This window comes from Triticum aestivum, chromosome 7B (genome assembly GCF_018294505.1).
Source record: "Triticum aestivum cultivar Chinese Spring chromosome 7B, IWGSC CS RefSeq v2.1, whole genome shotgun sequence".
In the NCBI taxonomy this organism is placed as follows: Eukaryota; Viridiplantae; Streptophyta; class Magnoliopsida; order Poales; family Poaceae; genus Triticum; species Triticum aestivum.
Window position 1 is genome coordinate 61,733,141 of NC_057813.1, and position 13,401 is coordinate 61,746,541.

Consider the following 13,401-nt stretch of genomic DNA (forward strand, 5'->3'; position numbering starts at 1 on the left):
CAGAAGGCAATGCAGATCGTTAGCGTCGTTACTACACCCTACTCACTGGCTTTTTTGTCGGCGTGGGGATGAGCCTTTGCCTCTCTCTTTTGCTTTTTGTTTCTCATCGATCTGCTTTTGAGAATCGAGACCAAGGGAAGGGGAGGAGAAGAAGGGCAAGGCACATGCGTCACTTTAATCTACTGTATATTCGTATGTCTAACAACCTGGTCGACCTGTCTATTACTTGTACTACTGGTACCACATGAGGAGAGGTTAGTGGTACTTGGTACTTGGTAGTTGAGAGAAATGGTCACGAATGGCCGTGACGGTCGAGTCGGACGAAGAAGCTTTCTATTATGCTCAATGTATATAAACCAAGAAAAATTTAAGACCCTTGTTTTTTTTAGGAAAAATCCATGCATGTGTTTTCTGAAGTTCTTTTATTTTCGGGGAAAGCTGCAGACAGGGAAAAAGTTCCTTGGTAATGTCTGAGGACGGGACAATAGTGATAAAAATGGTACTATCAAGTCGAGAGATTAACAACTTCCTAAAAGTGACGTTATTATCAGAGTCCTCTAAGCTCTGATGTGTAAAAAAAAAACTGTAACAAGAAGCACAAGAGCAGAATGAGTAGACCATGTCATTTCAGGGTTCAGATCGACATTCATCGGGCAGAATAGCATTGCAGTTCGACAGAACACAACATGTTAATCTGAATTTTACAACAATTTTTTTTTGCAACATGAGAGGCTAGGAAATCGCTAAAACATGACCTGTTATATTCTCTATAATCCATCACACAAAGTTCTTCACTCTTTTAGAACGACAAGATAACTTCAGCCATTTTGATTGTCAGGCTTCAGCTAACAACAGTCAACAGGGCAGGATAATTCCACTACAGGTTTTGCAAAAGCACCCAACCCGATCGTTCAGGATTTGGGAATAGTTCTCATGCGTTCTGGTATCGATGCATAAACCTGGGGAGCTTAGGGGTTTAGGACTTGTTTTGCAAAATCATTACCAGCCCGACGTTTCTATTTGTCTCCGCAAGCTGAATTTCTGGTTTTCTGAATTCTCAGGGGCCTGGAGGATTCAGATTCAGAATCAATGTAAACAGCGAGGTCAATGTGACTTCTGCCTCTTGGAGGCCCTGGAGCATTCAGCGGCAGAAATTTGATTGCTTTCTGGGTGCCCAACTTCAGTAGCAGCTGACGGCGAATCCTCCGTACCAAAATCTTGCTCACTTGACATGGCAACAACAGGTTGGTCAGCAACGAGGGCACCAAAAGGTGTATCCCCCATAACAGATCCTCCATGGCGGCGTAATTGCAGCAGGCCATTTATCACATCTTCATCATTTGGGTCGTAATGAAATATATCACCACCACCAGTGCTCTCTACCGTACCCAGTGCTGGACCCACTGAAGGATTGTGAAACTCTGCATCTATAACTGTTTGGAGCGGTGTGGCGGATACACCATCCCGCATTGTGCATTTCTGTGAATTACATTCCTTGCAGGTCAGTTCATTGACTGGTGGTGTTGAAGATGATGAAGCTCTGTTATTGACCTGGTTCTGAATAGTTTCAACCATTGTGCACATCTGCTTTGCGAGGACTGGCTGTAGTGCATTAAAGCATGCATCCATTGACGTCTTGTAAAATTCGGCGCACATCTCCTTCATCTTTGCCCTGAACTGAGACATGAAAATGATGACACATTGTTAGAAAAGAGTAGAGACAGCACATTGTTAGAAAACAGTAGATACTCCATATACTCACATCATCATCAGATGGGATAAGTCCGTCGATGAACTGAGCAACTCCATTTGGCAAAGAATGAGACGATGGAATACATGATGGCTTTTCCATGAAACATGTTTTAGTTATGTCTTTGAACTGAAAAAGGGAAACCCAAAATGAGCAAGGTGAGTAAAAAAGGACAAAAAATCTGAGAAGCATACAGAAACATGGAAACAGAAAAGATAAAAAGAGATGGAAAAAGATATACAGAGAGTTTTAACTAACCTTTAGTTGTGCAAAATTTATATTGTCAAACGCGCTGATGGCTTTATCATCCCAAGCTGGTAACCGTGGGATGCAGTTGCGAATCTTTGTTCCTTTTAGATCGAGATAATCAAAGAACATTACCTACACCATGTCCATTACAAAAAGCATATATCAAGGAAAAACATCCACCTTCAAGAAATGATAATAAATTAAAGAATGCACATATAAGATTTATGTAAGCGACAATAACTCACCAAAGGAATCATCAAGCATCCTCCAAGAGAGATAGACTGCTCTTTACCTTTCACGGTTGGCTTGGACAAGGAGATCTGAAACTGTCCGATCTTTTCCACTAACCAGTCTAATGCAAAGCTGCACCAGTCATAGTTGGCGATATCATCAGTGGCAACAATGCCATTGAAGTAGTCCGGGCTCGCACAGGAGTGACTGGTTGGACACAGGAAGGTTGACAGTAAAATGAGCATGAAGATTCTAAGGAACTTTTCATCAGTGAGGTCATTGGACAATAACTTCATCAGGTGTGAAATGCTAGGCCCAGTAGAATGTATTCCGGTGTCTTCAGCAATGACCCTCCTGGCCTCACTTGTTGCTATCTTGTCAATTAACCGACCACCCAATGGTATACCGAGAATCTGGTGGACTGTGAATGGGTTTATCTCGAAGCTGCCAACATTTGGAACATTTACAGTTCGACTGTCACAATCAAACCAAATCGCTAGGCGAACTCCCAAATCCCTTGGCAACTGAGAGCAATTAATATCCAGCATTGTCCCAAATCCGCAAGCCCTCACCAAGTCCCTCTGTCTAGGATTTAACTTCTTAATGATAGTTCGAATTTTTGGAAGAGATAACTTCGTAGTGATGGCCTGCATGGAGGGGGGGAATTTTCTTTAAAAAAGGGAGAGAGCTTATAGTAAAGAAATAGAAAAGGCATAACCACCTGGCCTAGGGCTTTCCGCTGCACAAAAAATCAAATCTTATATAATTGACAAAAAAATGTTCATATGGTTTACAGTTACCTAATCCTAGTATTTTTAGATGTTGCAGCCAAAGTCTTATTGAAAATATTTTGACTTTGACTGTGTCTAGAATGCCAGCTGCAAGGGGGCTGTAAAGAGAAGATCAAATGAATACAATAACGTTCGTTGCACAAAAATGCCATGTATTTTTTTCCGATACCCAGCCTGATATAGTGTCCCACTAGTGGGCTTACTGAAGCTGCGCGTGTTCCCAATAAACTCAAAATTAGAGATATTTATGTGCCCAAAAAAATGGTGATGGAGGTGAGGAGGCCAAAGTCCTGATTGCTACAATGGCGATGAATGCTGTGTTGGGCATTGAACATGCTAGAGTGGAGAAACTTCATTTGTGCATGACGTATGTGCACAGGACAACCATTGTCCAATTTTGAACATACATGACTTCCACGCAAATAATAGCAGAAGACTATAAGAGGTGGAGTCCGGCTGCATGGAAAATTGTGAAGGCTTGCAAATAATAGCATAAGACTATAAGAGGTGGAGTCCGGCTCCATGGAAAATTGTGAAAGCTTGTTTTGTTCGGTTCTAAAGAAAGAATCAAGGAAGAGATACAAAGAATTCCTATTCCTAAACCTTCACATGGACATCAGAAAATGTAGAACAACACCACCTTCACGTGGACATCAGAAAATGTGGAACAACAACAACAACAATACCCCCTTCACGTGGACATCAGAAAATGTGGAACAACAACAACTCATAAGGGTAGGCTAGAGCTGAAACCCATAAGATCTCGAAACCAACTCATGGTTCTGGGACATGGATAGCTAACTTCACGCACCCCTGTCCATGGCTTGTTCAAATAGCAAGCGGTCAAAATAAGTTTAGAGTTAATGTTCCTTTTACTTCTAGGTAAAGAGAAGAACTGCAAGACTGGCACGAGGATTAAGATGGCGCATGGAGTCCAAGATTTACTTGTTAGGTTCAGTTAGTAGGTGTAGCAAAATCTTTAAATTAGACATAAGATTGCTTGTTTCCATGTTGGTATGTGAGAGTTCCATATCGGTCAAAACGTGTGGGTCAAGATTAGAAAGTCAGCTGTACTCTAAACAGCCAAGGTGTGTGCCATGTAAGACATGTTATGTTTGATTAATAGACACCATGTATTTGTGGGTTAAAGTCCTCTTATACAGTTCCAGGAAAGCTATGTAAAAATCCCCAAGTTTCGGAATCCATGCATAAGCCTCTCCCGCGGTCTGTCCATGTTATTCCTTCGATTCGAGGGGTCGGGTGATGTTTCCTCAGGGATTTGCAAAGACCATTTAAAAATCCAGCAACCACTAGTGGATATGGAGGAGATCAGGAGAGTTCCCGAAAGATTGGGCTAACAATGAATCGAGCCTCACCTCGAGGTCTGATCCGCATCAGAACCAGCTATGGTGGAAACATCATGTATCTTTGTGTCTTTTTCAATCACATCTTTTAAGCACAACGTACACATGTGTTAAGATGGTGCCTTTTGTTTCCATTTTTATTTATTTAACAAAATAAGAAATAGCAAGCTTAGCATTACTCTCCCAATTGATCCTACGATGCTAGGTGAATTGTCCCTTTTAGCCTTTGTTTAACCTCAACAATGTGGATGCTATATGGCTTTGATTAAATGAAAGGCTTTTTGAGTAATTTAAAGAAGAGAAAAACGAATAAGAGGGAACCAAACCAAGTCCTAGCGAAAAATTAAAAAACTCATCATTATTTTTTGTAGGCAAGGGCGACAACAGTTGTTCAGTGAAAATCTGGAAAAGTTTCCCTCCTAACCATCAGATCTAAAATGGATGGATTACATGAGAGGTGGGATTCCCCTCAGCCACTTAAACAGATTTCACAGGAAAACTCTAACATGTATTAATCTGGTTGTACAACTTCATCCCCTGCCTCTGGTCTGATCTAATCCCTGTCAAAGTGAATCACTGACGGAGCTTGCCGGGGAGCAGGTGCTCGCGACCACCACTTTCCAGTCACGCGGGGGGGGGGGGGGGGGGGGGGGGGGGGGAGGTAGCCAAAACAGAAAGTAGCGGCACTACCATCGCCGGGCGGGTGCAGCGGTCACGGGCGTCAATGACCTTCGGGCTGGACGTGGAAGCTCACTGTGATTTTCTGTACGGACGAAGGGAAACTGTGCACGACCCGTGGCTGCGCACAGCAGCTCCGGCATGAGACTCAGCCAAGGCGCGGAGCTGATTTAGACTTTGCAACAATGGTGATCGGTTGGAAGTGAGATTGGATCACTATTGCCTCTCGGAGTTGCAGATAATACTTTGTTTGAAATTTGTCCCAGGCAGCCAGCTTCTTCCAATCAATCTGAACCCTCGAAGAATTTCTTGCAATCGGTTTCAGTTTCAAGGAAATTAGGGGCTGCGACTGCAAGCTCCTAAGTAAAAGAACTTGCAGGTCAATTGAAAGGCAAATGGAGTCTAATTCCAATGAGGTTTCTTAGGTTCTAATAAAACTGCCGAAGTCTGAACTCTGATATCATGAATCATGATACACAGTAAAAAAAATCAGATTCACGATACAATTAGCTCACATTGCCGAACTGACTCTACTACAAGTAGCAAACTACGGCGAAATTGACCAAAGATATGAACTCTAGGTGAAACTAACTAAAGAAAGCAACTAAGCTAGTTTTCCGTAGAGGGGTTCCTGAGCCGTCTCGTGGTCTGCGGCATGTGGGGGCAGGGGCCCGCTGTGGTGTCCTTTGGAAGCAGTCGAGAGAGCGAGCCAAGGGTGTGTGCAGCAAGGAAGATCACATATTGTTTTGAAGTCCCCCGCCATGTAGCACTTGCTCGCCGGCCACCGCCGCTTTCAGGAATTGCCATTCTGCGAGTTGGTCGGGCATCGAGACGTAGCCCCAAAAGCAGGACTGGAAAGTGGTGGGCTCAAGCTCATTGCTCGGCGTCGTGAGCGCCGGGTCCTTGTTGAGCTCGGGCGGTGATGTGTTTTGACAGGGATGAGATCGGATCGGAGGCAGGAGATGAAGTTGTACAACCAGATTAAGACATGTGAGGGGGTTTTCTATGAAGGGTTTTTAAGTGGCTAAGGGGTACCCACCTCTTATGTAATACATTCATTTTAGGTCTGATGTTTTTTTTTTGCGAATTTTAGATCTGATGGTTAGAAGGGAAAGTTTCCAGACTTTCACTGAACAACCATTTTCACCCGATACATTGCCTTTTTTGTAAACCTAGTACATATTTCACAAAAACTTGTGCAGAAAATGGTTTGGTAGCTGTAATGTTTTCATTTGTGTTGGGCTGACCACCTGGCCTAGGGCTTTCCACTGCACAAAAAACGCATAACCACCTGGCCAAGGGCTATCCACTGCACAAAAAAGCAAATCTTGTATAATCATCACTAACTTTAGATCACCGTTGACAAAAAATGTTCATATGGTTTTCAATTACCTGATCCTAATTTTTTTAAATTTTACAGACAAAGTGTTATTGAAAATGTTTGACTTTGACTGTGTATAGAATGCCAGCTGCAAGGGGACTGCAAAGAGTAGACCAAATGAATAAAATAAGGTTCATTGCACAAAAATGCCATGTATTTCTTTTCGATACCCAACCTAATATAGCGCCCCCTGGTGACTTATGGAAGCTGCAGGTGCTCCCAATAAACTCAAAATTAGAGATATTTATGTGCCAAAAAAATTTAGTTTAGTAATGGAGGTGAGGAGGCCAAAGTCCTGACTGCTATGATGGCTATGCATGCTGTGTGGTGCAACGAACATGCTAGAGTGGAGAAGACTTCGTTTGTGCATGACCTACACGCAAAGTCACCAAAACCAAAAACCAGGATCCCGCTCCCCTCTTCCTCCCGAGGCGCTCCCGCGAGCGCCGTCGGGAGGCAACCCTCGCGCCTCCCCTCTGGTCCTCCGCCCCGCCTCCCCCTCCCTTGCCGCCGGGGGCGCCGCCGGCCAAAGGCCGCGTGGCCGAGGCGGCGGCGGGGCGGTGCTCCCCTGCGCGCGGATGGATGGCGTCGCGGGCCGCCTCCCTCCTGCCCGCGGCGTCGGGTCTCGGCCGGCTCCTGCTCCGGCGCTCCGCCCCGCGCCCCTGTGGCCCGCCGGCGACTCCTCCTCCCCTTCCCCGCTGCGGCTCGTGGGATCTGGTGGTCAAGGTCGTGCTGGAGGCAGATCTGGGCATCCCGGCCCAGATCCGGTGGATGTGGGGGTCTTCGATGTCGGGGGTGGCCGGCGACCCCGTGGAGGTGGTGGTGTGGCGGCCGGTGTCCGCGCTGCTCCGGTGCGGGGTGGGGGGCTTCGGGTGGTTCTAACCAGGGCGTGGAGGCGCAGGTGATGTGGTGGTGGCAGCTTGATTGCGGCGGCGGCCAGATTGTTCTGGCATCGGCTCGTCTGTAGGCTGCCTATGTCAGCCTTCGACCCCTCTCCTCGGCGTCCGTTCGCTTCTCTCGCCGGAGGGCTGGCCTTCTCCCGGCTGAGTCGGCCGTCTCGCACCCGGTGCCGCAGGACCGAGCTGGTCTCACGCCCGGCAGCAGGACCAGCCCGTCTCACGCCCGGCTGTAGGACTGCGCTCGTCTCGTGCCCGGCAGCAGGACCGGCCCGCCTCGTGCCCGGCGGCAGGACTGCGCTCGTCTCGCGCCCGGTGTTGCAGGACGGCTCGATGGAGGCTTGTTGTGGCCAGCCTATTGGGTCTCGGCGCTGGGTCCGGCCAGGGGTGCGAAAGGTGGATCCTTTCCGCCCGTCTCTGCGGTTGGGGTAGCGGTGGGGCTCGGGGGACTTGGTGTCAAGGTCTTGGATTCCAGGGCGATGGCCCTGGTGGTGGTGCCGCGGTGTTCATGGGCAGAGCTCGTGCCTCGGTGTTGGTCGGCTGCCACGGCCATGTGGGCGGCATGGTAGCCGGGGTGTGGCATTCGGTGGCGGTGAGTGTTGGCCAGGGTGAAAACCTACTCTATCTTCGGACAGACTGGCGACGGCGAAGATCGCTCCCTTCTTGAAGGCGTCGTCGCGGCTATCATTGCCCGTCGTGTTGCTCTAGGCGAAACTCTGATCCTCGGATCGGGCGGTAGCGGCGCTCCGGTGTCGTATCCTTCCTGAAGGCGCCGCCTTGGAGCCCACGGTTCGTCATATGCGGCTTCACTTCTTCGCGGCGTTCACGGCTGAAGCCCCCGGCGGCTCTTGTAGTGCTAGGGAGTGTGTTGCTGCGCTCAGCACCTATGTATCCTGCCTTGGGTGTGTGTGTGCGTTTGTGGTGGGTGAGTGTGGTTGTACCGGGCACTGTTGGTCTATGCTTTATATATAAAGCGGGGGGAAAGCCTTTTTCGGTATAGGACAACCAGTTTCCAATTTTGAACCGACTTCCATGCAAATAGCAGAATACTATAAGAGACGGAGTCCAGCTGCATGAAAACTTGTGAAGGCTTGATTTGTTCTGTTCCAAAGAAAGAATCAAGGAAGAGATACAAAGAACTCCTATTCCTGCACCTTCACGTGGACATCAGAAAATGTGGGTCGCTTGTTCAAATAGAAGCGATCAAATAAGATTTGAGTGATTGCTTCTTTTTCTTATAGGTAAAGAGAAGAACTGCAAGACTGACACGAGGTTCTCTCAACTCATTCTCTTTATGCAATTTTGGGTGGAGGCAGCCTATCATGTGAGATTAAGACGGTGCATGGAGCCCAAGCTTTACTTGTTAGCTTCATTTAGTAGTAGTAGCGGAATATTTAGATAAGATTCCTTCTTTCCATGTTGGTACGCGAGAATACCATATCGGTCAAAACGTGTGTGTCAAGATTAGAAAGTCGGCTGTACACTATAAACAGCCAAGGTGTGTACCATGTAAGACAGGTTATATTTGATTAATAGACCAAGTGTTTTGGGGGTTAAAGTCCTCTTATACAATTCTGGGAAAGCTATGTAAAAACTCCCAAGTTTCTAGAAGAATCCATGCAAAAGCCTCTACCACGTTGTGAGATTACAAGATGACACTATATGGTTTGTCCATGTTATTCCTTCGTTTCAAGGGGTCGGTGTGTTGTTTCCTCGGGGATTTGCAAACACCATTTAAAATCTGGCAACTGCTACTTGTTGGTATGTAGGAGAGTGCTGTGACAGATTGGGTACGGGCTAACAATGAATCGAGCCTCACCTCGAGGTCTGATCTGCATCAAAACCAGCTATGGTGGAAACATTATGTATATTTTGTATTTTTCAATCATATCTCTTAAGCACAGCTTACACATGTGTTAAGATGGTGCCTTCTGTTTTCAGTTTTTTATTTAACAAAATAAGAAACAACAAGCTTAGCATTACTTAGTACCTCCCAGTTGATCCTACGAAATTAGGTGAATTGTCCCTTTTAGCCTTTGTTTAACCTCAACGATGCAGATGCTATAGGGCTTTGATTAAAAAGAAGTCTTTTGAGTACTTTAAAGAAGAGAAAAACTAATGACAAGAAGCAAACCAAGTCCTAGTGAAAATGTAAAAACACATCATGATTTTTTGAAAGCACAATAGATATTTCCCATTAGCTTGTAAATGGTTGATAGCTGCACTTTTTCATTCGTGTCATCTGACAAAAACAAGAAGCCTTTCAAAACATGGTGTGTTGAAAGATGCAAATTAATTTTTTTGAGACTTGGTTTGGGAGTGATCAACACCAAGATAATGAATTGGTGTCTTGTTGGAAAGTGGGCATGGAAAATTAACCGGTTAAGGGGGGCCTCTGGCTTCAGATATTTAGGAATAAATATCTTCCGAACAAGGGGATTGAGATTAATGCAAATGTGAAGCAGACACAATTTGCGAAAGTTGTTAGGGAAGTCCAACACCTTCTCGGGTTGGGGTCAAGATTTCAGGTTGGCAATGGGCAACTGGCCCAAATTTGGTGGGATGTTTGGATTAGGGACATGCCTCTCCGAGAATCATACCCTAGGCTCTTCGCCATCAGCGATGCCCCAGACGCCAAGGTGGCAGATATGTGGGATGGTAGTTGTTGGAAACCAGGATTTAGGCGATCTCTAGGCCACATGGAAGCAACGGATTGACAAAGCCTTAGGTGCGACTTGGAGAGTGTCCATATTAATCAGGACAGGGACGAGGTATCTTCGCGGCTTGAGCTGTCCAGTTTTTTTTTCACGGACTCTCTATACCGAGAGATATTTAAGGCAGCACCTAGGTGGGACGCATGTGGGCTGTGGAAGGCTAGGATTCCGGCTAAGGTCAAGATTTTTCCTCTGGCAAGTGGCAAGAAGTCAAATCCCCAGCCGTGACTAAGTTCTTAAGCGACATGGTCTGAAATCTTATTTTGATCAACAACGAGTCGTGCAACCATATTCTTTTTCGCTGCATCGTGGCTTGATTTATGTGGAGTGTTATTCGGGATGCCACGGGATGCTCGTGGAACCCTGCCGGATTTGCGGACTTTCATCTTCTTATTTAAGAAACTGTGGCAAAGCATAATCAGCTAGCATGGGTGGGGCTCGGAGCTATGGTTTGGGTCTTATGGATGGCTCGCAAGAAAGCATTGATGGAGGGACCCGTTTTTAAAAACCCGGGTGATCTTGTGTACAGAAATGTCGTGTTGTTGCAGCTATGGAGACTCTTGGGGCGTTCGCGGGATCGGCAACGTCTTGATCTTTTTATCAGTAGGATTCGCTCAAGGTGCCAAGTCCTTTGAGCCACTCGTGACGAAACCACAATGGCTAGGGAGTAAGCCTCACGCGTGCTAGAGGTGGTGTTGGAGGTCCGGGTGTGACTGCTTTGTTCTTCTTCTTGTTATTCGCATGCACTGTGTCACTATGTCTGGCCTGCGGCCTTGTATCGAACCTTTTTTAGCTTCTCTCGTACTCGAACTTGTTGTTCACTTGTAAGGGCCTCATTTTAAGGCCGGGCAATTGCCTCTTTTTAAAATAAAACTTGGTTAGCAAACTTTTGGAAGCTCATTTCATAAGATTTGAAAACCTCATAAAAATACTTGAAATGCATCAACTTTGTGAAAGTACATTCCTTTTTTAAGTTAATCTGAAAATATTGAAAGCTCACTACATAATTTCTGAAAAGCATATCCAAGTAGTTGACTGTTGCGTCTTTTATATTTCTTTGTTGTTCAGCATGAAACAGTAGATCTAGACTTTAAGAAACTGGTATGTGGGAAGATGTGTGAATTTTTGCTGGAAAATGATTAGCAAATATCCAAAAATACGTCTCGTGTTTTTTTTAAGCTCTTCCCCCCAAAAAAATCCATCGCCGCTCTTTTTAAGTATATCTCCAAATTTTGGGAACATCTTGAAACAATTTTCGGAGACTGCAAAATAATCAGAAAAGCGAAGAAAAATGAATACTGCAAAAGTGGTTCCCGAAATTTCACAATTAGCATCCCGATTTCACCAAGGATTTTTTTTAGAAAGAAGACCCTGCCCATTTTAAAAGTGAACAATTAAGAAAAAGTAGTGCACAATCATTTGTGTGGTTTCTCTGCTCACTAGTAATACGCTTCCCAACCAAACTAAAACCACTTGTTACTACTCAGCCCAACTCCCCCACCCATGATGAATTCAGTTTATTCATGTATCATGTAAAATTCCACATAAAGTACCCATCATTGTACAAATACAGGATATGTTTCACATGCAAAAGAATGTTTGCATAAACATCAGTTGAACATGTGTATATATTCTAAAGCGATCGTAAACTTATAACCTAGGGCTGAATAACACGCAGAGCATACCTTGCCATGTATCACATCGCCTATAGTCTCTCGTGATTTGCTCGAGCGACTATCGGACGCACCAGTAAATCTTAGATGCACCATCTTGTGTTGCGCCCTCTGTTTCAACAAATAAAGGAGTTTATGAAACCGTACTATATTAAGTATGTATTACATTCCTGACATAACCAAGATTCATTGGAATTTTGCCCAAAACATGCATTGTTTGGAATCTGATTACTCGTGGGCTGAGATCACCAAACATCTAATTACTCATTAGGAAGTTTTCTAGCTACAGGTCACTGGTCAGGAGAAAGCCAGCTGTTCCTTTCCAACAGCCACATTGGGCTGTCGGATTTCCATTTCAGACATTATGCCCACTTGTGCTGGCTCTCAAAACTGAAATGAGGACAAAAGGAAGAACTTTACCACAAACAGAGGTTTAAATCAACTTTTATAAGAATTCATACCACCTTTCAACAAGTCTGAACTGTAAGCCACGAGATTTCAGACAAAATAAATGAAATGTACTTCAAAATACGTGAAGTTTCAGATATTTAGGATGAACATTCAGAAGAAAAGAAAACATTTTAGCAAACTTATCATGCTAACTTCCAGCAATGTTTTAGCAGATTTCCAGAGATCCGGGCCCAAATTTCTCAATAAAACAGTATGCATCAAAATCCAACTGAACACTCAACTTTCCACTAATGCACTTGCAACTTCCTGCTAATGTCAGACACTGGATCCATCAAAAAATCGAGATTTCAACAACCGATTGCCAGATTTCGGTGAAATTAATCGCAGCTCTCTACCAAAAAGAGCAACAAATCGCACGAGAAATCAGAGGTAATTAAACCCTAGATCTTGATGTATTTCCTCCTCTTGCGGTGGCAGGGGGGAAACGAGGGCGCTCCCGTCGTGACAGGAGCGACGTGAGGCGCAAGGCTGCTCCCTCGACGGCTCCCGCGCTCGTCGGAGACGGGCGGCAGCAGCCGGAAGGGTTCGGTGGCAGAACCAGTGCGTTTGTGCTGTGTGTGTTGGTGGGTGGGGGGCTCACGGTGTGTACCTAGATCCGGCGCAGCGGAGCGGTGGTGCCCCGTGACAGGGACGGCGCCGGCGGCTGGAGCTGCCGCGGCGGCGCGGTGGGGCGGTGTAGAGGAAAGCAGGTGGAGATGCGAGCGAGGGAGGTGGATAGGAAATGGAAAGCGTGACACACACAAGTGAAATGCGCCGGGGGGTTCGCCGCTTGGGCCTTCATTAATTGATAAAACCGAGCATTAATATCTTCTTTCTACTAGTACAAGATACACTGTATTTTCAAGGTGTGTTAGAAATATCAACATGTAATAAGATCCTTTTTTGGGGGGGCCTTCATTAATTGATAAAACCGAGCATTAATATCTTCTTTCTACCAGTACAAGATACACTGTATTTTCAAGGTGTGTTAGAAATATCAACATGTAATAAGATCTTTTTTTTTGGGGGGGGGGGGGGGGGGGGGCCTTCATTAATTGATAAAACCGAGCATAATATCTTCTTTCTACTAGTACAAGATACACTGCATTTTCAAGGTGTGTTAGAAATATCAACATGTAATAAGATCTTTTTTTGGGGGGGCTTCATTAATTGATAAAACCGAGCATAATATCTTCTTTCTACTAGTACAAGATACACTGCATT

At 45.3% G+C, this 13,401-nt stretch overlaps 1 protein-coding gene across 1 annotated transcript; it reads right to left on the reverse strand.

Annotated features, from left to right (window-relative positions):
* Window positions 1–609: 609 nt before the first annotated feature.
* Window positions 610–13,016, reverse strand: LOC123161384 (uncharacterized). Its single transcript, XM_044579224.1, has 6 exons — window positions 12,788–13,016; window positions 11,740–11,838; window positions 2,245–2,877; window positions 2,009–2,131; window positions 1,763–1,879; window positions 610–1,677 (listed from the first exon to the last, which is right to left on the reverse strand). Exons 2-6 carry the CDS (start codon window positions 11,821–11,823, stop codon window positions 1,105–1,107), a joined length of 1,530 nt encoding a protein of 509 aa, XP_044435159.1. The 5' UTR covers window positions 11,824–11,838; window positions 12,788–13,016; the 3' UTR covers window positions 610–1,104.
* Window positions 13,017–13,401: the final 385 nt, after the last annotated feature.